This window comes from Alosa alosa, chromosome 6 (genome assembly GCF_017589495.1).
Source record: "Alosa alosa isolate M-15738 ecotype Scorff River chromosome 6, AALO_Geno_1.1, whole genome shotgun sequence".
NCBI classification, from domain to species: Eukaryota; Metazoa; Chordata; class Actinopteri; order Clupeiformes; family Clupeidae; genus Alosa; species Alosa alosa.
In genome coordinates this window covers 31098086-31123510 of record NC_063194.1, presented here as the reverse complement: position 1 = coordinate 31123510, position 25425 = coordinate 31098086, and the positions used below count along the sequence as shown (strand labels likewise).

Sequence of the window (25425 nt, the reverse complement as noted above, 5' to 3'; positions counted from 1 at the left end):
CCTCTCCTCTCCCCTCCCTCCCTCCCTCTCCTCTGCCCTGCCGAAGGCTTTGGTGTTTTGCTTCTTTTTTTACACGCAGTCAGTTAAATTAATCAAATTAATGTGCACTCAAAACACACAGACGCACGCATATATACACAAATCATTGGCACACATGTGGGTGCATTCATGAATATGCCGACGCCCCAGCGCAGTTCTCACTATGTCCGAATGTCTAGGCTAAGCTGGGCCATCCAGTCCCTCCTGTGCATTTGGTCCATGTTATACAGCAGGCCTCGATGCCTTATGTGAGTCTAGTTTTAGATTCACTGTGACAGATGGTTTTACAGGATAACAACATACTCTGCCGCTGATAAATATTTAATAGTCCAGTGCTTCCTCCAATCGTTGAAGACCATTTTTTTTCCTAAAAGTATTTTTTTATCTACATGTATCCAACAACAACACAAACAGGTGCACATGCATGCACACACGTGCAAAAAGGCACACAGAGCATTATTACGTGAGGCCACAACAGTATGCTAATATATTCCACGGAGATTTTTTATTGCAGGGGGCAATGTCGCGTCCTTTCTGCTGAATCCCACCCACCTTATAAAAAGACATTAAAGCTAATAGCTTATCCACTGGTTATGAAACATCTGGTTCAGTTGTCACGGGGCCTGATAAGAGAGAGATAAATTAAATATTTACTTGTGCAATATCTAGTTTGGACAGCGCACATATTTCATCGCTCATGTTGGACCTCAGCGATTCTCTCAAATAAGGACCGGAGGATTTATTTCCAATTTGCAAGCAGGCTTTACTGTTAATGTCCTAACAAGCAATTACGGTGAAATCTAACAGCGCAGCTTGTTTGTGGAGATATCAGGGCGCTGTGTGAGATGAGCTTGCATGCCACGTGTTAGTCATGTTAGTGTAGCTTCCTATAACGTGACATGGATGTTTATGGGCCAAATGTTTGTACAAAGCCTCACATGTGTAAGCGTTTAGGCCAGTTTGGGAGTTACTGAGACTGAGCTTAGCAGCAGGCTGGGCACAGGGACCAATCTGGGGCCTGCGTTCTGCTGACTCTGAACCATGATGAACAAAGCATGGAGAGGGGAAAAAGCCATTTTAGTATCGTGGGCTTAGATCTCTAGCTCTTGCCATAGTGAATGTTTCATAGTGAACTACACAGAACCCTCAGAATATGACTGAGAAGGGACAAGCACATTTTACTCGATAGCAGCAAACTCCTGGATGAATCTGGTGTCCGATCTAGCTCTAGCTCTCGGATTATGAATCTGAATCAGGTTGATCAGAATCAGGTTTGTGTATTAGAAGAATTGGAGGCAAATCATGGCTATGCACAAAAATGACATTTCAAATGAAACTGAAAGATCAGGATGAGAAGACAGTGTTTGGATGTGGTGAGAAATAGTAAGACAACATTTTTTTAAATCCTGCTCAATATCATTAATGTGTTTTATTAAACATATTGAATCATTTTTTTCATATAGGTATATTACTGTAGTTCATTTGACATTTTAGTGGTGTATGTTGGCATTTGTATAGAGAGAGTTGCCTGTTGATTTAGCAATTCAGAAAATGTTTAAATCACATTAAAATTTGCTAAGCTGCAGGCAAGTAGCACACCTTCATTTTGAAAGGTTGCCATCGCGTGTAAGGGTTTTCAAAGCGATTTATCCTCGTCATCTGTCATGATCTCCCTACTGGATTTGCGTTGCAATATCAGTGAACCTTAAGGCCTGATCCATTTCTAAGTGAAGAAATCAACTGTGTACCTCCTTAGATGTAATAAAGATGACACCTGCCTACAGATCAACAGGAAGGCAGAGAGGTCCGGTTTAATTGAATAATTAGGGATAAGCAGGGTAGCTTGACTTAGTGGTTAATACCATTTACTTACAGCACTTCACCTGCTTAAAGAAAATGAACTCAATAGTGAAAACATTTAGAACATTTGTATAATATTTATTTTAAAAAAATATACGATATGACATATGGTTGGGTTGTCAATTCAACATATACATTTGCTGTCGTATATGGTTGGTGAGACCCTCTTCATGTCTATCTAGATGACATCATTGTTGACCTAGTGTTGTCCTAGCCAATAGGTGTTGTCCTAGCCAATAGGTGTTGTCCTAGCCAATAGGCATCATGACCAGTGACCACTGACCAGTGGCCACAATACCTCAGCCACCGTCGTCAGTAGCACTGGAGTCGGTCGGTGAGCGGTGGTTTTGGAGCGGCTCGTTTGGAGCCCCACCTAGATCCCAGCTTGGCCCTAGTTCTGGCCCTGGTACCTAGATCCATCTTGGCCCTGGCATAGTTCTGGCCCTGGTACCTAGATCCCACCTTGGCCCTGGCATAGTTCTGGCCCTGGTGCGGCATGTGCTGACGCCAAAACAGGATCAGATCATCTGTAGTGGGAGCTGCCATCTGGAAATATCACACTTCCAAGGCGCAGAGTACATCCACAGCGATGTCACCTTTTGATACCAATTCCAATCAATAAAGTAAATAAATAAATCAATTAGATAAAGTTTAACCTTGTTGTGACCTTTTTAAAATGCAATGAGATTCAAATGCAGGCTCTAGTAGTATAAGAAATAAAAAATGTGCAAGTTATCCTGACGGGGTAATTTGCATAGGAGAGAAGCAAATGTCTTTCTAGGCAGATATTTGGCTACAACTATAATTTAATCATTGGTATTCTCACTCTGAAAATGAAATATCAATAATGCCTTTAGTGTCGGTCTGGCAAAGCGGATTCTTCAGGACTGAGAATAAGACAGCATCGTTTTGTCTGCTGTGTATTCATAGGGCAGCAAACTCCACTTAAACCAAAATGTAGTCCAGAATACATTCCTCTGTTCCGATATCATTACACTTAATAATTAACATGGATTACATTATACGTCTTCTTATTTAGATAGATAGATAGATAGATAGATAGACAGACAGACAGACATGTCTAACACTAAATTGTCAGTTATACGATTTTTCTTGCATCCATAACATATATTTGCTGGATATTTGGCAGATGTATGATATATTGATATGCGGTACATTGCAATTTTGATATATAGCATTTTTTTACATAGTAGGTGCTAATCAGCATTGTGCTAATATTAACGGCATGGTGTGGATTTGCCGTGGTGTCAATCTGTTGCTGTGGCTTTTGTCCTGCTTATCCCAGAGCTTTTTGCCAGAGCGGCAGGTGAAGCATGCAGCTAGGGGTAGGGCCAGCAGGGCAGGCGAGCCAGCAGGGACCGAGCGCTCAAACGTCTCTCCCACCGGCACGCTGAGAGACAGGGCCAAGCCACTCCCTGTCACACCATACCGGATGCAGGTGGAGGCCAGGGATGGGTGCAGGCCTGGGGAGGGAGAGAGAGAGGGAGGATGGGAGGAAAATGGAGGGAGATAGAGAGAGAGAGAGAGAAATAGGGTGGAAGAGAGAGAGAGAGAGAGAGGTAGGGTGGGAGAGAGAGAGGGAGGGAGATAGAGAAAGAGAAGGAGAGAGAGGGTGGGAGGGAGATGGAGAGAAAGAGAGAGAGAAATAGGGTGGGAGAGAGAAGGAGAGGAGAGAGGCAGGAGGAACAGGAGGGGAGACAGACACTGAAAATGCTGATTAGAACACCTTCTGCACGGCCTCTATGGTGGTGGCAGTAAGCCGATAGCTGATATTTTTAAACAAGCCTCCTCCACTGCCACCTACACCGTCACCAGCCTGCAACACAGACACACACACACACACATATAAATGGACAAACACACACACATATGGACACAAACACTTTCATGAATACACACACACACACATGTAAATGGACAAACACACACACATATGGACACAAACACTCTCATGAACACATACACACATTGGTTGTGGACACTGGTTGTGGACACTTACACACACCACACACACACACACACACACACAAACAGTCAAAGCATTTACACACTCATACAAAAAAACACACATTTGTACTCTTTAACATAGATATGAACACACACACACACACAAACAAATTCACTCCTCCCCTAAGAGCAATGAAGACGCATTCAGGTCAGGTGAACGAAATGGCAAATCAATGAGGAATCGTCAATAAAAGGAGCGCAGCGTATTGATCGGTGCAGTATATTAGCATATTAGCAAGCCATCTTCGGCTCCAGCCCTCTGCAGAGGAGACCCAGCTGTGTCTTGAGTGTCACACACACACACACACACACACACACACACACACACACACACACACACACACACAGAGAGACACAAACAAACAAACAACAAACAAACAAACACATACACACATATATTCACACAAACGCATGCATGCGCACACAGTCCTTCAGTGATAATGTTGGCCAAGCAGCTCATACAGTACGTCAGTAATGCATTCAGGTTATGCATAATGCAGCGTATGAATATGTCCCGAGCCCAGGCGCCCCCAGCTTATCTTCTCAAACCAGTGTGGAACTTACGATAAGGTATCCGCAATGGGATGTAAATGTCATGAGCTCTCTCTGCCGGGTAACACGCGCTGATTGAAGTCTCGATGGCCTCCACCTGTTCCTGCTCTGCTCTGCCTCACCCGTTTTACCTACCAGCTGCACTGCATTCACCACCATCATGCCCGTATATAAAGCCTGCTTTTCAGTCCACACTGGTCAGATCATCTGCAACCAGCACCAGTTACCTGCCTGTTTTGGAAAAACGCCTTCTGACTCTTTGCCTGTGATCCCGGACCCGCCGGGACTACTTCTGTGTTCTCCAGCCCCGTAATCTTGGCCTGCCTTTCCGGTCCCTTTCTACGAATACCGCCTAGTCCTTGACTGTACTGCTGCTTCGTTTCGAAAAATTGTTGTTGTGTGTGTTTCCCCAGGACTTCCCGGATCATCCAGCTCCTGCCATTGCTGCTCGGGCTATTGGGGAACACACACACGCAGACTCTTGGAACTCCGGAACCCCTGAAACCCTGTAACCCCAACCCTTAAATAAACTTTTCTAACGGACGCTTTTGTGGTCCTCGCCCTGTTTGGTGTCTGACAGTACGATCTGACCAAACATGGACCCAGGGCACGGTCGAACCAGCATGGAAACCAACTTAACCAGAACTACCCACCGCCATGCAACGCCTGGAAGAGACTGAGAGAGAGGCAAACCGCAACACTGCTGACATTGCCTCCCTACTTCCGGCGCCACCAACAGCTTCAGCAGTTCCAGCAGCAACAGCAACAACTTGCAATTTGATCATTCAACTTCACCAACCTTTCTCCTCTGCCTGCTCCCACCGCCCAGCCCCAGCCAGCCTGCTCACCGGCCCAGCACCCGAAGTCTCCTGCCCAGTCCACTGCTGCCGTGGCTGCCGGAGCCCCAGAACCCAGGATCGGCAACCCAGAGCGTTCAGCGGCGACCCAACCCAGGTATCGGCGCTTTCTGACGAGCTGCCCGGTCCAGTTTACCCTGCAACCCAGGACTTTTGCCACTGAAGGGGCGAGGGTCGGTTACGTGATCACCACCTGGACGGGCCGAAGCTCGACTCTGGGGAACGGCGGAGTTCGAGCGCCAGACCCCAGCATGTGCAACCTTCAACCTATTCGCAGAGGAGATGCTCAAGGTATTCGATTTGGAATCCACCACAGCCGAGGTATCTCGACCCTGATGAGTATTCGCCAAGGCAGAAGGACTGTTGCGGATTACTCCATTGACTTCCTAACTGTGGCAAGTCGGAGCTCCTGGAACATGGAAGCATTGGTGGATGCCTTCCTCCACAGCCTGGCGGACTACATAAAGGACGCAGCTGGTTTCCCATGATCAACCCCCACTCTTGATGAAGCCATTTCTCTGGCTGTCCGTGACGAATCGCAGGATCCAGGTCCGTCGTCGTGAGAGAGGCGCCAGAGTCCATCCACCAGCACACGGAGTGTCCCAACTGCCCTTCTGTCCCGCTCCTGCCACACCGCCTAGCCAGCCGACCAGTCTGAACCGATGGAGGGAGATCGGGCCGCCTCCCTAACCCCTGCAGAGCCAGCGACGATCACCTCCAACTTGTGCCTGTACTGTGGTGGTGATGGTCATAGAGTCGCCACCTGTCCAGCAAAAGGCCGGAGCTCACCAGATGTAGGAGGAATCGGGATGAGCTCAATGAACATTCCGCCTCCATCAGCCCGTAAACCCCTCATCCAAGTCTGTCTTCACCTGTCTGATTCCACCCACACCCTGGCAGCCCTGGTGGACTCTGGCGCAGAAGCAAACATTATTGACACAGGACTTGCTCGTCAGCTGGGCTTGGAAAGCCACGCTTGTCCACTCCTGTTCCAGCCCGGCCCTGACGGTCACGCACTGGCACAGTTACCAGCATCACAGCCCCCATCTCAATGATGGTGTCAGGAAACCACCGAGAGACCATCCGCTTCCACCTGCTCAGCTCTCCAGGCCAACCCCTAATCCTGGGCTACCCTTTGGCCCGCCTCCACAATCCTCACCTCGATTAAGGCCTCCCGAACTGTGAAAGAGTGGGGAAATGCCTGCCACCTGACCTGTTTGCGTGCTGCCTCGCTGCCCCCGGGCTCAGTACCCCCAGCACTGCCCCCGACATTTCTAACGCCCCTGAATGTTACCATGGCCTCCGGAGAGGTGTTCAACAAGACCAAAGCCACATCTCTGCCCCCCACACCGCCCCGGCACGACTGTGCCATTGATCTCCTCCCCTGGGACTGCTCCACCCAAAGGTCACCTCTACTCACTATCCCTCCTGAAAGAATAACTATGGAGGATTACGCCAGGGACTCCTGGCAGCTGGACTCATCCGCCTGGCCTTCCTCTCCAGCTGGTGCCGGTTCTTTGTGGGAAAGAAAGATGGTTCTCTTCTGCCCCTGCATTGATTATCGAGGTCTGAATGATGTCACAGTGAAGAACCGCACCCTCTGCCTTTACTCACCTCTGCTTTTGAGTTGCTCCAGGGATCCACTATTTTCACCAAACTGGACCTTAGAAATGCTTACCACCTAGTCCGAGTAAGGGAGGGTGACGAGTGGAAGACTGCATTCAACACCCACACCAGCCATTATGAGTACCTGGTAATGCCATTTTTGCCTCACCTCAACGCCCCAGCTGCATTCCAGGCGCCTGGTGAATGATGTGCTGCGGGACATGCTGAATAAATTGCCTGCGGTACCTGGACGATATCTTAATTTTCTCCAGAACTCTGTCCTAACACACTGGCCATGTCCAGCTGGTTCTTCAACGGCTCCTGGAGAACTCCCTTTATGTCAAAGCGGAGAAATGCGAAGTTCCACGCCAGACTGTGTCATTCCCTGGGATACATCGCCGCTGAAGGCAATATCCAGATGGACCCCGCAGCTGTCTCGCAGTTACCCTCCTGGCCAGTTCCGGGGAATAGGAAGAAGTTGCAGCAATTCCTCGGTTTGCATTTCTACCGAGAGTCATCCGAACTACAGCTGGCCGCCGCCGCCCTCACAGCTCTGACCAGCATCAAACACCCTTTTCCTGGACCCCAGAGGCCAACACAGCCTTCATACCCTCAAGGCCCGGGTTCACCACTGCCCTCATCCTCCAGATGCCGGATGCAGACCGGCAGTTCGTTGTCGAGGTGGATGCCTCGACGGGGAGTCGGGCCATACTCTCAACGGGCAGAGGAGGATAAACAAGTTGCACCCCTGTATTTTTTTTTCTCGCCGGCTTTCACCTGCAGAGCAATTATGATGTTGGAGACCGCAGCTGTTGGCAGTCAAGCTTGCCCTGGAGGAGTGGGCGCCACTGGCTGGAGGGGTCCACAGTTCCGCTCCTGGTCTGGACCGTCACAAAACCTCGGAATACATCCGCAACGCCAAACGCCTTAACTCCCAGACAGTCCCGCTGGGCCTTGTTTTTCACCAGATTCAACTTCACCCTGTCATACCGCCCAGGTTCTCGAACAAGCCGGACGCTTCTCCCGGGCTGTTTCATAAGGATGACGCCCCTTCCCAGGAACCTGCATCAATTCTGCCCGATCCCTGCGGCCGAGCTGCCCTGACCTGGGATATCGAGGAGGAAATTCAGGAGGCCCTCCGTGACCATCCCAGTCCCAGTGCATGCCCAGACGGTCGCCCTTTGTCCCAGAGAATTTGAGGTCCCGGGTCATACAGTGGGGACACAACTCCCCGGCCAGCCTCGTTTCCGGTTCACCAAGACCTGCCATCTCCTTGCCCAGCTCTGGTGGTCTGTTTTGAGAAGGGATGTCCGAGAATTCCCCCTGCCTGCCCCACCTGCAATCAGAACAAGTCCTCCACTGGCCCCCGCTGGTTTACCTCCAGCCTTGCCTGTGCCCACACCACTCCTGGTCCCACGCCTCCTTGGACTTTGTGGACTGGCCTCCCACCATCAGGTGGGATGACGGTCATTCTCACTGTGGTTGACCGGGTTCAGCAAGATGGCACACTTCATTCCCTCCCTAAAACTGCCATCTGCCAGAGAGACTGCCCAGGCTGTTCTTGATCATGTCTTCCGGCCTACACGGGCTGCCCAGGGATGTTGTCTCTGACCCGAGGTCCCCAATTCACCTCTACATTCTGGAAGGAGTTCTGCCGCCTTCTAGGGGGCCACAGTGAGTCTCACCTCTGGTTCCACCCCAGTCCAATGGTCAATCCGAAAGGGCAAACCAGGAGCTGGAGAAGGCGCTATGTGCATGGAGCCGCGAACCCCAGGCTTGGGCACAACAACTGACGTGGGATAGAGTATGCTCACAACTCCCTCACCTGCTCTGCCACTGGTATGTCACCTTCCAGTGTGTGTATGGCTACCAGCCCCGCCCCCCCAGCCAGGAGGGAGATGTGTCCTGCCCGCCTGCCCTCGCCTATGCCCGCCGCTGCCGTGGCCGCACCTGGTCACAAGCTCGCTTTCACGCTACTCAAGTCAGCTGTCAGCTATGCCACTGGGGCTAACCGGGCCAAGATCGCCGCACCCGGGCCACCGTGGTTGGCCAGAAGGTGTGGCTGTCAGCCAAGGATCTCCCACCGCGGGTGGAATCGCCAGAACTGGCACCGGGAGCCTCGGGCCCGCTCCCTATCCAGAGGGTCATCAGCCCAACCGCAGTCCGCCCAGTTGCCAACCTCCATGAGGGTGCACCCTACTTTCCATGTTTCAAAGTCAAGCCGACGATGAAAGCCCGCTGGTCCTCGCGCCGCCTCCGCCTCCTCCTCCTCGCCTGATTGGACGGTGGGCTGGTGTACACCGCTCGACGCCTGCTTTCGTCCAGACGGGCAGGTAGGGGCCTCCAGTATCTCGGCCGACCGGGAGGGCTATGGGCCTGAGGAGAGAACCTGGTGCCAGCCAGTCGGATTGTGGACCGGACACTCATCGCCACTTCCACCGCCTGCATCCTGATCAACCTGCAATCCGTAGGGGGCCCCCAGAGGGGTCCCTAACCGCCCTGCCTGCCCGCTTCCCTGTCCCTGTGCCTGACCCTGACCCTGTCTCCCACCTGTCCCTGTCCCTTTTCGTCCACTCCACTCCCTCCAGCTCCCTCCTCCGAGGATGAGGATGTTCACTGACCGCCGGGAGGGAATTCCTAGCCTCTCCACCGCTCCCTCCGGACATCCCCGAACGCAGGTCACTCTTGGGGACTTCTGGGGCCGCCCCTTGGGGGTTCTGTCATGAGCTTTCTCTCTCTGCCGGGTAAGACGCTGATTGAAGTCTGATGGCCTCCACCTGTTCCTGCTCTGCTCTGCCTCACCCTCGTTTACCTACCAGCTGCACTGCATTCACCACTCATCATGCCCGGTATATAAAGCCTTGCTTTTCAGTCCACACTGGTCAGATCGCCTGCAACCAGCACCAGTTACCTGCCTGTTTTGGAAAACGCTTCTGACTCTTTTGCCTGTGATCCCGGACCTCGCCGACTACTTCTGTGTTCTCCAGCCCCGTAATCTTGGCCTGCCTTCCTCCTCTTTCTACGAATACCGCCTAGTCCTTGACTGTACTGCTGCTTCGTTTCACTGTTTGTGTGTGTTTCCCAGGACTTCCCCGATCATCCAGCTCCTGCCATTGCTGCTTCGGCTATTGGGGAACACATACACGCAGACTCTTGGAACTCCCGGAACCCCTGTAACCCCCAACCCTTAAATAAACTTTCTAACGTGACGCTTTTGTGGTCCTCGTCCTGTTTGGTGTCTGACAGTAAACTTAAGAGGCATAAAACCAAACCACAATTTAGTGTGGAATAAAGGAATAACCTGCATATCAAAAAAATAATTGAACGGAAAAAAAACTCTAGTTGTTCCTGTCATTCAGTTTCACTTATTGATTCTAGCGAGTTTGTTAAATCAGGATTTCAAAGTAGGATCCATTCTCAGATCAATGAATTCTGCATCTCGTGTGATGTAGTTATCCTGATCTCTCTCTCTCTCTCTCTCTTTCTCTCTCTCTGTGTGTGGGAAAAGGCAAATATGCCTTGTACAAAGGCTGGCACCCACCCCCACACACACTCACACTCAGCGCAGAGGCTGGTGTTGACTGATAATGTTGCTAACAAACATAGCTGTTCAGCCTAATCTATACATACTGTAGGTGCTATAATGCAATTGAGGCACTATTCAATCAGCCACGATATAAGACTTGCATGTTTTATAAAAGACGGGTGTTAAGCTAATTGCTAATAGTCGCATGTTCCTGACTTATTTTAGAGTTAATAAAGTGTAATTTAACCCTCTAGGCTTCATGGGCTTAATTTTAGTCGACAAGATGCGGTACTGAATAAAACGCCGATTGAATAAATAGGGTGTCATATTTTCGCTCGACCTCCACTCCACTAGATGGCAGACATGTCATACGCCATCCCCGAAGTCGAAAAAAAGTGCATGCTTTAAACAAAACCTTCTAGCTACAGCGCATTGAATCAGTGCATGAAATACCGGAGCTAGTGTGTGTGAGCCACTTTGTCAAAGCGCATATTGTCAACGTCAGCGAGTATTTGCATTAGATTATCGCCTAATGGCATCAAAAAAGTTTACCTGAAATGAAGTGTTGGGTCTTCTATTCATGGACCCTGATTCTGAAGGGGAATATCTGTCTTCAGAAAATGACGGTGATTCGCTTAGTGAGGCTTCAGATGCCCCCTGCCTTGCAATGATGCAGCTGGACAAAGTGAGAGTTTACTCCATAGTTTAGCTTTTACACCAAGCACAAACATTGAATCGTTTGCCCAATGTCACTGGTGGGAATAATGTTTCACGGTTCGAGTGTTCATCGGAAGTTAGCAGGGTGTGGCTAATCCAGGCTGAGGTAGCCTAATGTCCATAGCGCTAGCTTCTGTCTTCTGAACGTGTGCCTCTCCACAATCAAGGGCGACAGTAACGCAGGTGGAGCCTTTGTCTAATGCCACTGGGTATGTTAGACGAGGTCGAAGTGCTCATAGGACAAAGTTAGGGGGGAACGAGAGGCAGTGTGGGAGTCGAATGAGAATGACAGTAGGCCTAGTCCCGAAAGCTAAGAATTCTCTCCACTGGCGTGGAGCTGCCGAGGCAGATCTGGCCATGCTGCTCGCAACAGGAGCAGAGGTGGTGACATCGGGCAGGAGAGCCATTAGGCCATGCATAGTCTATCACAAGATGATGGGAATGCTGGCCCTGTATGGATAGGATATGGATATGGATAGTCATTATCTCTACAGCAAAAGGCCTGCCACATAAAAAAAAAAAAAATATTGTCAGCCATTTATTAGTAATGATTTACACTGTTGATTATCTATTTCCTGACCATTTAGGACATATATGTGTTCTTTTTGTTTGTTCATGTCCTTGTGATGTGTGTGTCTTTGTCAGCTAAGAAAAAAACAAAAAAAAAACATCAACAAAACAACAAAAGAAAAACAAATACTAACATTGTCTCTTGTCTTGTCTCACATCTCACTCCTGATCTGTGCCTTGCCATGGGCAAGTGAGCTTTGAACTAAACAGGTCTTGTCTACTTGTGTTTGTGTGTCATCTGAATAATATATATGTGCCCCATACATGGAATCAGAGTGCCTACTGTATGTAGTAAATGGAAAATCTCTACAGCAAAGGTTTTACCGCTACATGCATTTGGTTTGTTTCTGCCATTTATTATGATTTACATAGTTTGTTTACTACTTTAGTATTTACCTGAGCATTCAGTATTGTGCAATATAGCATACAGAAGGTGAGGGACATTTTGGAGGGAAAGAAGTGGTGCATTTTATCATTCAAACATGCGACTTTTCATGAAAATTCTATAATCCAAGATGGCCGCCACCATATGACGCCATAATAAGCAAATTAGATTTAAACATTTAATCCCTACATAAACTTTGGGTCATCCTTAATATTTCTCTAATTTACAGAAAGTCTCTATCTCTTATCACTTTTAAGATATAGCCTTTTGAAATGAAGATGTCAAAATCGAAAGTTTCGAAAAAAAAAACCTCTGGCGCCTAAAGGGTTAATCATTCCAATGCTTCTGTAGATAGATGAGTTGAGAAGGTTAATAAAGGGGAAAGGTTTTGCAATGCAGCAGATGTGAATTTTAACTGTCCATTTCAGATCTCCTTTGGGAAATATGATTACTCAGACCATTTTTCAATAATTTCATTACTTATTTTTCTTCTAAGGAAATTATTAATTAATGAGTGAAGTTGTTTTCTGCAAAAATGTGTGTAACGCAAGATCAAAAATTCTCCAATTCTCCGTATAAGTGCAGCCTGTCTGATCTATTCTGTATGCATGTGTGACACACCACTGTCACTTTTCAGGTTTCCCTCAAGAGTTTGTGTGTGTGTGTGTGTTTATATATATATATATATATATATATATATATATATATATATATGTGTGTGTGTGTGTGTGTGTTTGTGTGTGTTTATATATATGTGTGTGTGTGTGTGTGTGTGTGTGTGTGTGTGTGTGTGTGTGTGTGTGTATGCTTATGTGCAGGTGATTGCTTCTCTGGCCACTCTGAGACACTGTGATAGCCAGCTGTAGTAACTACACTGCCAGGATGTCCTTATAACAAACGCGTGATAGCTGTAGTAACTACACTGCCAGGATGTCCTTATAACAAACGTGTGATAGCTGTTTAGTAACTACACTGCCAGGATGTCCTTATAACAAACGTTGCACAGGTCTGTCCTACAAGCCACTCCGGATCTCATCAAGCCGGAGTTGAATTCAGTGGGCACTCTCTCTTTCTCTCTCTCTCTGTCTCTCTCTCTCTCCCTCTCTCTCTCTCTCTCCCTCTCTCTTTGTCAGTGAGGCGGCCATGGCTGCCACTGAGGTGGGGTGCAGCACAGAGTGCCAGCCAGCCAGCCAGCCAGCGCTTTCACCTCATGCATTATTGATGCTCCGACAGACAAATTCAGCAATGGAGGAGAGAGAGAGAGAGGGAGCGAGAGAGAGAGAGAGGGAGCGAGAAGAAGAGAGAGAAGGCACGAGAGAGGAAGTGAGAGGGATTGAGAGAGAGAAAGAAGGTGAGAGAGATGGAGGGAAATAGGGGAAGAGAAGGCAGGAGAGAGAGAGAGAGAGAGAGAGGAAATGAGAGAGGGAAAGAGATGGAGGAGAGGAGAGGAGTAGAGAAGGGGAGAAAATTAAATCTGGGCAGTTGATTATGACCAGCACAGGAAGGGCTGCTAACATGTGGAGTGATTCGCGACATGGAGGCTGTGTGAGATTGAGGCAGGCCAGGCGGCTCTCAGGCAAAATCAGTCAATCAGACGCAGTTATGAGGCCCACTGGCACAGCTCAGAGTGCAGGGGAAGGGGAGGGAGGGTGGCACAAATACAGAGAGGTGGCACTGGAGAATGTGTTTAATGTTTTGCTATTTTATTGTAGAAATGTTGAGACCTGAAGAGTTAGCCTGAATGGAAATAGCTAATTAACCAACTAAAAGAGCATTGAGAGAGAGAGAGAGAGAGAGAGAGAGAGAGAGAGAGAGAGAAGACCTGCGCCAAGGCAAATGCATATCACCTAATGTTCGTAATGAGTCAGATTTGCTCCAAAATGTTATGTTTTCTCTGCCCATGCTACACCTTTCCACCAAGTCTCACAAAAATTGGGCCTATAGTTTTTGCGGAATCCTGTTTACAGACAGATAGACAAGCAGACAAAGTTCAACAACAAAGTAATCTCCTTGGCAGAGGTAATAGAGTGGCAGAGAGACAGCAATCCCTGTGCAGAGCAAAGGGGCCAGATCTGCAAATAGATCTTTCTGGAATGGTTATGTTGTGGTGTCTTCTCACACAACAAGAATTTTAATCAATCTGTTCCATGACTATTAAGTAACATGCATGTGAATGAACAAACATTGTATAATATACACAATAGATTAAATCAGATGGAGTAATACAATATGTATTAAAACATGAATGACATAGAGCAGTACAGTGTGTTAGATCCTCGTCTATTAATGTCAGACTCATTGTCTAGCCAGTCTTTCTCTGGAGCACCACTCTTAGCACTGAGCTGCACCACTCCAGCACTGAGCGTGACTGTTTAGCTATAGTGTGGGCACTGTTTAGTTACAGTGTGGGCACTGTGAAAATAGTTCATGATGGCAGAAAGGAACAGTATATAAATGAGCTCCTTTCTTGTCTGTGAAAGTTTTAGCTCCTGTACAGTGGATATCAGAATCAATGTATATAAGGCCTGTAATCCTTACAAGATGGAGGCTTCCCTTGGAACACATCAGCACCAGACAAAGATTCCATGTTCCAAGTAGGCTATCCATTCCATGGTTTATTAGATTGTGCTAGCTCCATTTCTAGTTAGGGGCATCTCACTACTGATAATTTCCTTGATAGCCATGCTAATATAATGACTAATGTCCTTTTCTGAGACCACTAGATTAACTAATGGCTCACAAGGGGTCAGATTATCTTGTTCCACTGAGGAGTACAATCTAGAGGGCCAAAGTCAATATTGGTCAACAGTGTCATGAGTGAGATTTCTTGCCTTTTGTTACTATTCTTGTCTGTCGTGTTTTGAAGAAGCTGGGGCACAAATTGAAAGTCCCCTTGGTAGTTCCAGTGCCATACAGAATAGCACCCTGTTCTCCGCCCTGATGGTGACAGCTTCCAAAGATCCTGTGCAGCGCGTGTATGATTTGCTTGTAGGACAGACACATTGAGGACAGTAGTGCTGGTTGGTAGAGAAGGAGAGGAGAGGAAGAACCTGGGGCCTCTGACAGCAAAGAAGAACTTGAGCTGGAGAAGGTGGGGAAATAGAATAGAAACACAAAATAGAGATTGTGAAGAAGACAGAGGGGCAGAGAGAGAGAAAGTGAATCAAGAAATAGAATAGAAACAGAAATAGAGGGATAGAGAAATTGAAAAAGGGAGAGAAAGAGAGGAGGGTAGATAGAGAGAGAGTGAAAGAGGGAGAGAGGGGAAACAAGGTTCCCAGCTGGAGTCTCTGTCGACTTAACTGTCCATTACAATCAGGGCATGAGCGCTCAAGCCCCTCGCACAGCCAGCAGTGCTCAGCCTGGCGGCCCGCTAAGCCTAGTCAGCCTAGCAGCTATTTTTTGCCCTCCTGCTCGCTCTCCCATATGGGCATAAGAGGAGAGGAGAGGGGGGAGAGTGAGCAAAAAATGGAGAGAAGGAAAGAAATCCGTTTCTACCCTGACACATTGTGTCCTGCGTCTACTTGGCATGTGATCCACTGCACAGTATTCAGCCTCCCTCTTCATACACACACACACTCTCTCTCTCTCTCTCTCTCTCTCTCTCACACACACACTTTCTCTCTCTCTCTCAAACACACACAAACACATCCCCCCCATTGTCTCACAGATAAGGTAGCCTACATGTGTAGAGTGAAAGCTGGGTAGAACAAATGAGGGATCTCAGGACTAGTGTCCAATATGGCTGCCATTTTGTACTGCTCTGACTGCCTGCCTGTCGGACTGGGTGTAGGAACCAGTGTTGACAACCTGGGCCAGCCCATCCAAACATCAGATAACCCTCTATTATTAGCCGTCAAGGCTAGAGGGAAATACATAGATGACGCGCTGGTGTATTCGCAATGGTGTATTTTTGAGGAGTGTAATTTAGGAGTAATAAATTCAACCCAGGTTGCTCTACAACCAGTCTAAAACAACATGGCTGCCATATGAATAGTACAAGCATAGTACCTAGTCATGAATAGGTCATTTAAATTATTAATAATTTAAATGCTGAGGTTGTATGCAATGCATTTACTACAGATGTTTTTTGAACATCTCGATTTAGTGTATTACAACTATTAATTTACTAATTTGAATATAATTTACATGTAAAGGTACACTCCACTCACAGTAGCTTGTACTTGATAGTTTTCTGTTTAATTCTAAATCATCTCTAAACCACGGCTTGAAAACAAAATTATTTTTCAAACGTTCCGTTCCGAACGGTTCAGATAGGCCTATGTTTAACGTTTTCGTTCTTGCATGCGTTCCGCCACCAACATATCGGTCCTGAACCGGTTCGGAACGCAAAATATCGTTCGTTCTTAAAGTTCCGGCAGTGTTTGGCGGGCCTATCAAGTCTATTTTTGTGGACTTTACCTTAGAATAGACGTAGGCTACTCATTATTTCCCCTTGATTTAGCCTATACCGTAGCTATGGCCAAAAATAATAAATCACAGGCGGCATCCAAAAACATTCAGATGGGCTATCCATCCCATAGCCTACAGACTTACTGTAGGCCTAACCTATGCCTATAAATAATTTCTTATCAAAAATATTTCTGGATACGTGCTAAACTCCTTACCTGGTTGTAGCCTTTTGGAGTTTTATCCATATGGAGATCTTCAAAGGCTTGCACTATAATTCCAACCCTGTTTATAAACGAACCTGTCTGTTGCTGACAAGGCCTATCTCAAATTTCCTGTTTAACTCTTCTAGGCTACATAGAATAGGCTATAATTGTGCAAACATGTCAAATCCCGACTTTAAAACGACAAGGCGTGGACAGGCAAAATAGGCTATTACGCATAGGCTACAAACAATTTCCAAATCAGTTTCAGTAGCCTACGCCAGTGTTTCTCAAACTTTTACAGACCAAGGACCACTTAACCATTAGAAAAAACCTCACGGACCACATAGCTAATAGACACAATAGGCCTACTCACTGAACCCACCTTGCTTATTGTCTTTGCACCTTGCTTATTGTGTCAGAGGATTCATATGATTTAAATTGGCATAGCTTACATAGGCAGTATTGCAGAACTTTGGATTTACATACAAGTTGGTTGAATATTGCAAACAACGCATCTATATTATTTTTTACAACAGCTCGCGGACCACTTGGGATAGCTTGCGGACCACCAGTGGTCCCCGGACCACACTTTGAGAAACACTGGCCTACGCTACGAGCTGGCCTAAGATCCGAAGTGGCAGACGGATAGGTTACACTACAACAGCAAGACAAAATATACCCATTTGGACCAAAGGTCCATTTATTCGTTTTTTTTTTTTTTTCAAACTGCAGAAATCAAATTATTAAGCTGTTATATAGAGAACGAAAAAAAAACGTTATTAACCGGTTTTGTGGATTTCAGAATAACGTTTCTGTTCTGGAACAGTTGAAGACCATTTTGTTTTCGTTTCCGTTTCCGCTCCTCGTAAAATTCCGTAAAATTCCGTTCGTTTTCGGTTTTCGTTTTCGTTCCTTGAACCGGTTCGGAGCCCTGCTCTAAACTAAAGGTGAGACAGTAGACGTGTAATGTGTAGTATGTAACTAGGGAGTCAAAACTAAATGTATATCTGAAGCTGGGAATTGCTATCGAGAAAGCGTTGCTGTGTCTGATCATCTTGGAGACCACAGTGACTGGGTTTTCTAAACATGCAACCTTCTTACCTTCCCCAATCTTCCTCCTCTGCTAATACTAATTGGCCTGTATATGATTTGTGCTATCCCATAATATCCTCACCAGGCGTGTGAGCAGACTGCAGGTTCGCTCTGTGGCAGGCAGCCATGCACGTCCATTCCAGACGCCACACACCTCCAGTCTGTTTGCCAACCAACTGACCATTCGTCAGTGTCTGCGAAGACGATCCCAGGACTTGGGTTTATTATTATAGCACAAATGGCAGGCGTTTTGGGACCTCTGGCAACACTTTTCAATAAATCAGTGAATCGCTGTATATGTCTGTGAGCCGGTGCGTTTATTTGTCTATCTGTGTGCCTGTATGTTTGTATGTCTAGTCTGTCTGTCTGTGTTTGTCTCTAGGTCTGCCTGTAAACATCTGTCTGTGTGTGTTTGTCTCTCTGTCTGTCTGTGTCTGCTTGTCTGTCGGTCTGTCTGCTGGCCATGACACTGTCTCTCCAGTGATAGCTCCAGGATTAGTCAAAGTCAGTGTGTGGTGCTAGCGTTTGTTAGCTTCGGGCCTTTGTTTTTTGTTAGCAAGGTCAGCTCCGTGCTGCATCCTGAGGGGGCGGCACTCATGATAATGTCATGGAGGGAGATGGATCATGCCATCCTCCTGTTCTGAGGGGGAGTTGTGCCACAGCTGGGAGAAATGTCATTTTTTCCTCTCCTTTTTTATTTTCCAAATCTAAATTGGTCCTTGTGAATCAGGCTCATGACAAGAAATATCTGTACAGAAACCTATGGAAGTATGCATGGAATGCAATATGATGTAGAGGGTTTGTGATCGGATTGTGAGAATCTAAATCTACAGAAGTATAGAGCAGTCTCGTGTTAAAGTGTGTTTGAGGCATGATGTTTTAATGGATCTTAACTCCTCTCTTTCAGGCTAAGGACAGCGACGATGATGAGGAAGTTGTCCACGTGGACCGAGAAAATTTCATGGATGAGTTCTTCGAACAGGTAAGACTCTTGGTCATTACCTAAAAGGTATTACCTAGCTAAGTCTGTCAACTATGTATAATCAGGTTTTGTGATACACAGATATTCTGACCATTAAAGATTTGAGATTGTTATAGATGTCCTCACTGTTTTTAAAGTTACTTTAGACAGAACAAAAGCATTTGCCAAATGCTCTACACTCAGATATGTGCAGATGTGATGACACCCACTGCAAAGGAAGGTTGGATTAGAAAGGAATTAAGACTGTCCATTTTTCATGGGGATCTTTAGCGATGTAATCCTCTTGATAATATACGAGCACGGCATGACAGTGCATATGGTTACTGAGATTATTCCACACTTGCATGCATTTGTTGGATCAAAACAACGGTAAAGCATTAGTTATTTAGCACATGAAGGATATAGATAATAATAATAATAATAATAATAATAATAATACAATTTATTTATATAGAACTTTTCAAGCACAGAGCACAAAGTGTTTTACAGACAAACAAAAAAACAAACAATAGTAATAATATTAATACTAATTTAAAAAATAATAATACATAAAAGGGTAAACTACCAAACACAAACGTAAACTCAATATAAGAAACAAAAAGAAAAATATACCGTACCAAAAACAAAACAAACAAACAAACAAAATTGATAATGATAAATTAGCAGAGACATAAGTGGAATCAGTCACTAATTAAAGAAGGCAATTGTATAAAAATGGGTATTCAGACTAGATTTAAAATTATAAGAGAGGCTGTTCCAGAGCTTTGGTGCTCTAACTGCAAATGATTGGTCACCCCTACTTGACAGTTTAATTTCTGGAACAACTAAAAGTCCCAGGCTGGAGGATCTGAGGCGCTGTGCCAGACAGTAGGGGGTTAATAAATCCTTTAAATAGCCAGGTGCCAAACCATGTAAAACCATGTAAAGCTATGTAATGACCTATTTTAAAATCAATCCTAAAACTCACTGGCAACCAGTGTAGATTGACCAGAACTGGAGTGATGTGCTCTCTAGATTTAGACTTTGTCAAAAGTCTGGCTGCTGAGTTCTGAACAGTCTGTAAACGAGAGATAGACTGGTGATTTAGACTGGTGAATAAGGTGTTGCAATAATCAAGTCTAGATGAAACAAAGGCATGTATAATTCTCTCTGTGTCCTTTAAAGATAAGATTGACCTAATTTGGGAAATGTTTCTCAGTTGATAATAACAGGACTGGACAAGTTTTACATGTTGGTCACATTTTAAATATGTAAAATAAAACCCTGAAGTTTTTAGAAGTAGCCTTGTTATTTAATGCTCAATTTCCAAGAAAAGTCTGAGTCTAAAGTCTAAAGGCTTTTTTCAGGGCCAATGAAAAGGACTTCTGTTTTGTCAGAATTAAGCTGTAGGAAATTCTGTGACATCCAGTCTTTCACATCAGCTAAGCAATCCTGCAGTACAGTTAGCTTGTTAAGCATGTTTGGTTTGACTGAGAAGCTGTGTGTCATCTGCATAGCAGTGAAATTATATGTTATGGTGGCGAATTATATGGCCTAGAAGTAGAGGGAAAACCATATTGGTCCTAAAATTGAACCTTGGGGAACACCACAGGTAATAGCTGAGGTAGAGGAAGTAAAATGACCTATTGAAACAATTTTTTTTTTCCTGGAACAGATAAGGACTCTGCGCCTAATTTTAAGAAATGGCGGCGGCGCGTTGCGTGCTGCTGGTGCTGCATGTTCTTGTGCAAAACCCGAAGCTTATGAAACCACTGACGGGAAAGTGATAGTGGAAGATTAGTTTTTAAACTTTATTTCTATCAAAATGAAAGCACTACGATGAAATTGTTTTGGTAGCCTCAAACAATTTCCCCTTGGGAGCTCTGGAAATGCAGGCAACCGTGAACGCAAACCTTGGGGCTAAAAGTGGCCGTGCAACCGAAACCTGGTGGTACACAGACCAGTTTAAAGTGAGAGCATAGAAAAATGGGAATAATTGGTACCAGTGAGTAACATTCCAGTGCCATTGCCCTTTAACACTTCAGAAAGTTGCATCAAGACCACCTTTTCCAGAATTTTGGTGATAAATGGCAATTTAGAGATTGGACAAAGTTTTTTTATTATGGAAGTATCAAGGCCAGGGTTCTTTAGGAGGGGCTGGATACTGGCTGACTTGAAAAGGTCAGGGACACTGAGGAAAGAGAACTATTTAAGATTGAGTCGGGTTGTGTGAGTTTAGCTTCCATTTCTACTGAACATGCCCAAAACGTGTCTTTTGATCGCTGAAAAGGGGGATACCAAACAGCTTATGTAGTATGGATATTCATCTAAGCTACTGAATTCAGTGTCAATGCCTTTTGCGAACAAATACCCCTGATATTCTTCACACATTCCTATCTCCCTCTGTATCATTTTTAAATGCTTGCATCAAATGCCTCACCAGCATTTCTAGCTGCTTATAAGAAGACCCAGTCAGAAAATTACTTTCAACTAACTAAATCAATTAAAACTGTAAGTGTCCGCAGTGCATGGATCGTGGCTTCGTCTAATAAGAAGGAGAAATGCATTTGTTCCCACAAGGACTCATAAGGGCACATGAGTACTCTCTCTGTCCCTTCTTCTCCCCATCAATGTTCCCCTCTCTCTCTGTTTATAGCGAATTAGCATAGATCATTGGAGAGAGAGAGAATGGGCGAGAGAGAGGGCGAGAGAGAAGTGAAACCAGTTCATTTCTTAAATGATGATTAGACGGACCATGCAATCAGCAGATTGACTAATTGGAAAGAATGCCCGCAGTCCCATACCCTCGGGGCCTGGCATTCATCCTCGCCCAGCATGGAGGTGCCCAAGCAGACGGCGAGCAGGCACACAGCATCAAGCGTAACACCGCAGCACAGCACCAAACGCATTACTGCAGCACAGTGCAGCACAGCTCAGCACAGCACAGAGATTTGACATTGACCTCTCCCACCGTGAGACAGCAGAAAAAGGCCCCTGACATCTTGGAGAGAGAGAAAGAGAGAGGGGGGAGAAAGAGAGAGAGGTGGGAAGAGAGAGAGAGAGACAGAGGAAGGCATAGAGGGGGAGTGATAGGAGTGAGAGAGAGATGGAGACACAGAGAGAGATAGAGAGAAACATAGAGGAAGAGAAGGAGAGAGAGATAGACAGGAAGGCATAGAGGGGGAGGGATAGGAGTGAAAGGAGATGGAGACACAGAGAGAGAGAGAGGTGGAAACAGAGAGGACGAGAAAGAGAGAGAGAAAGCCAGAGAGAGAGAGAGAGAGTCTCTACATGCACCCTGTAAGAATGTTCTGTCAAGGCACGTCCATCAGCGCTGAGACGCCGTGGTGAAGAGACACAGAGCTGGACGTCATCATGGAGTGACGTCATCATGGAGTGACTTCAGGACGTTAGAGGAGCCAACGAGAGGACACTGGTGTCACACTCTGTCTAACGGCTAGAGCCTGGAGCTGTGGAGCGCTGGCAGTTTTTACATTTCTTTACTAAAACACTAATCACTAGTATTATATACTGCGTAGAGTAGGCCTATGCATTTTTTGTAGTAGAACTACTGTATAGATATATATATATATTTGTAAGTGACTCCAAACTTTTGAACGGCAGTGTACTGTATATATACATATAGATAGATAGATAGATAGATAGATAGATGATATATTTCATCACTGATGTCAGATTTACTTAAAGAAGCCACACATGAGCCTAGGCTACTGCTATTTTGTTGACTGTTGTACCATTGAGGACTATTATGAGTTGTCGATCATTGGTGGCATGTAAAATTACTGCAGTTAAATGATGCTTATGAAATGCTGTCCCCAATTCACTTTTCACAATTGTTTTTTAAGAGTAATATTATCAGTTATCGTATCGGTATCGGCTACAACATACTTATAATTAATCGGCCCTAAAATTCCATATCGGTGCATCTCTTCATATATTACAGTATCTAATGTATATGTCTAAATGTCAGATTGCTGCACTGATGCTAATCTGAACTCTACAGTGAGGTTAAGCCACCTGCCTCCTTAGTGTATCATAGCAAATCAACCTAAATGTCTGTGCATGTAAGTGTGAAGCACTCCCACTACTAGACCCATGCAGGCTGCTGATGGCAGCTCAGTGTCTGGCTCTGTCAGCAAAAGCCCCACCCTCTCAACAAATAATTAGCATCTCATGTTTTGCATGTAGTGCATGCTTTTGTTGACAGTGTATGATCAGGGCATTTTAGTGGTTGTTTACAGTTGTTGGTGTACGTGACAGAGAAGAAGGCCTTTCTTGCTTTTTCTTTGCTGTGCTGTGCTGTGATGTGATGTGCTGGGCTAGCATCTCACGGCTAGACTAACCTGGCCAGAGTCCAGAGTAAGCTTGTCTCCTAGCAGACAACCCAGTTCTTCCACTACCTCAGTCCATTGTGGAGGGGTATTTATTTATGGAACAGGTTTTTGTCATCGCTTCACATAGGATTTTCGATTTCCTTGACCCTGCTTTTACATCACCGTTGGCAATTCCTCTTTTGTCAAATCACTCTCTCTCTCTCTCTTTTGTTGAAGCATAAGAGAAGCCAAACCTGCATATTGTTTGGTCATTTGCCAAAAGACCTGTTCAGTCGTGCCAAATTGAGATTACAGTGCAGTGTCATTAGTCATTGTTCAGTTTCAAACATTAAATCAAACACTACATATGGTCTCGTCCACTTAGCAGTCTACAAAATGGACTATCACTTACTCACTTGAAGTTGCGCTATTGAGCCCACTATACAGTAGTTTGCACTTTCCAAGCTCAACAAATGACAATGACTTCAACACTAGCTAATCAAGCTAGCTAATCCTGTTAGCCCTGGACTTATCTACTCATTTATAGCCCCATTCTTTTCATTTTCAACCAGTTTTGTGATTCAAACTAACCCAGTGTGCCTTTATTATTTGAGAGCTCCACAGTGTTTTGGATGATCCATAAAGAACACAGACCCTCAAAAAGAACCCTGTGGAATGGATGGGGTTGTGGGGTTCCAGTTATCTTTAAAAGAGACATTTTGAACAAATTCTCTAAAATGGTCAACTCTAGAAAACACTCTAGTGTGCAGAAAAAAGTCTGACAAAGAACAGCTCAGTTTAAATGATAGGCCAGTTGACAGCCCATCTTACAATTCTAGGCCTAGATGTCTTATTTTTGTTATTTGAACCTTCAGGTCTGAAATGTGAAGGAGAATAAAACTGATAACGGTTTGAAAATGCAGGAGATTTAGCTCATAAATCCTGATATGTAATTTCACGGAAGTGGGCAGTTTTAACAGGTCAATGACACTGGTGGAAGTGAAGAACTGTAATTGCTCTCCAATCCTGGAGTTTGACCTTTTCTTTTTGATATTCCCCTCCTCTCTCTCTCTCTCTCTCTCTCTCTCTCTCTCTCTCTCTCTCTCTCTCCCCACATATCTGTCCTTGTCCCTTATCTCTCCTGCCCTCTCTCATTTCTACTCTCCCCATTTCCCCCTCCTTTTTATCTTTCTTCACCTCTGCCCTCCCTCTCTCTCTCACGCCCTCCTTTTGTTTCTCTCTCTCTCCCTCTCTCTGTCTCCCCCTCTCTCTCTCTCTCTGTCTCCTCATCTATCTCTCTCTACGAATCTTTACCTCTCTGTTTCCGCTCTCCCATCCATCCCACTCTCTTCTCTTCCCCCCCTCCCTCTCTCTATCTCTTCTTTTATATCTCTCTGTCTCCTTACCTCCTGTTTCTTTTTCTCTGTCTGTGTACCCTCCTCCCTCCCTCCCTCTCTCTCCATCTGTCTCTCTCCGTCTCTCCCAGGTGGAGGAGATCCGTGGCTGTATAGAGAAGCTCTCTGAGGATGTGGAGCAGGTGAAGAAGCAGCACAGTGCCATCCTGGCGGCGCCCAACCCTGACGAGAGTGAGTCCGCACACACACACACCCACACACACACACACACACACACACACACACTACACACACACACACACACACACACACACACACAGGCCACACACACACACACACACACACACACACACACACACACACACACACACACACACACACACACACACACACACACACACACACACACACACACACACACACACATAGGCCTCGCACACACACACACACACACACACACACACACACACACACACATAGGCCTACACACACACACACACACACACACACACACACACACACACACACACATAGGCCTCTAGCACACACACACACACACACACACACACACACACACACACACACACATACGCGCACACACACTACACACACACACACACACACACACACACACACACACACACACTCTCACACACACACCGCACACACATCTGTATGCCCCTCTTCACCCTTCCCCCCACATGTCAACCTCTCATGCCCCAGCCCTGATGGACACACACACACACACACACATCCCCCCCTCCTCACGCCCTCCTGCCCGCCCTGTGCCCTGCCGCGCCCAAAACACACTTAGCTCTAGCTGATGTCCTGCGTGCGGTGCAGTGCGGTGCGGGCCGTGGGGTTATTTATAGCCCCGTGCTGCTCAGACGCTCCCGTCTCACACAGAGGCTGTTCCGTGGAGCCGAGC

The 25425-nt window shown here is 46.1% G+C and overlaps 1 protein-coding gene across 1 annotated transcript in view; it reads left to right on the top strand.

Moving 5' to 3' along the window:
• The window catches only part of stx1b (syntaxin 1B), a 59277-nt gene that overhangs the window by 12144 nt on the left and 21708 nt on the right, over positions 1–25425 (top strand). Inside the window, exons 2-3 of the mRNA XM_048245249.1 lie at positions 18755–18829; positions 24629–24728. Coding sequence (XP_048101206.1) covers positions 18755–18829; positions 24629–24728 — 175 coding nt within the window. The remainder of the gene's footprint in view (positions 1–18754; positions 18830–24628; positions 24729–25425) is intronic.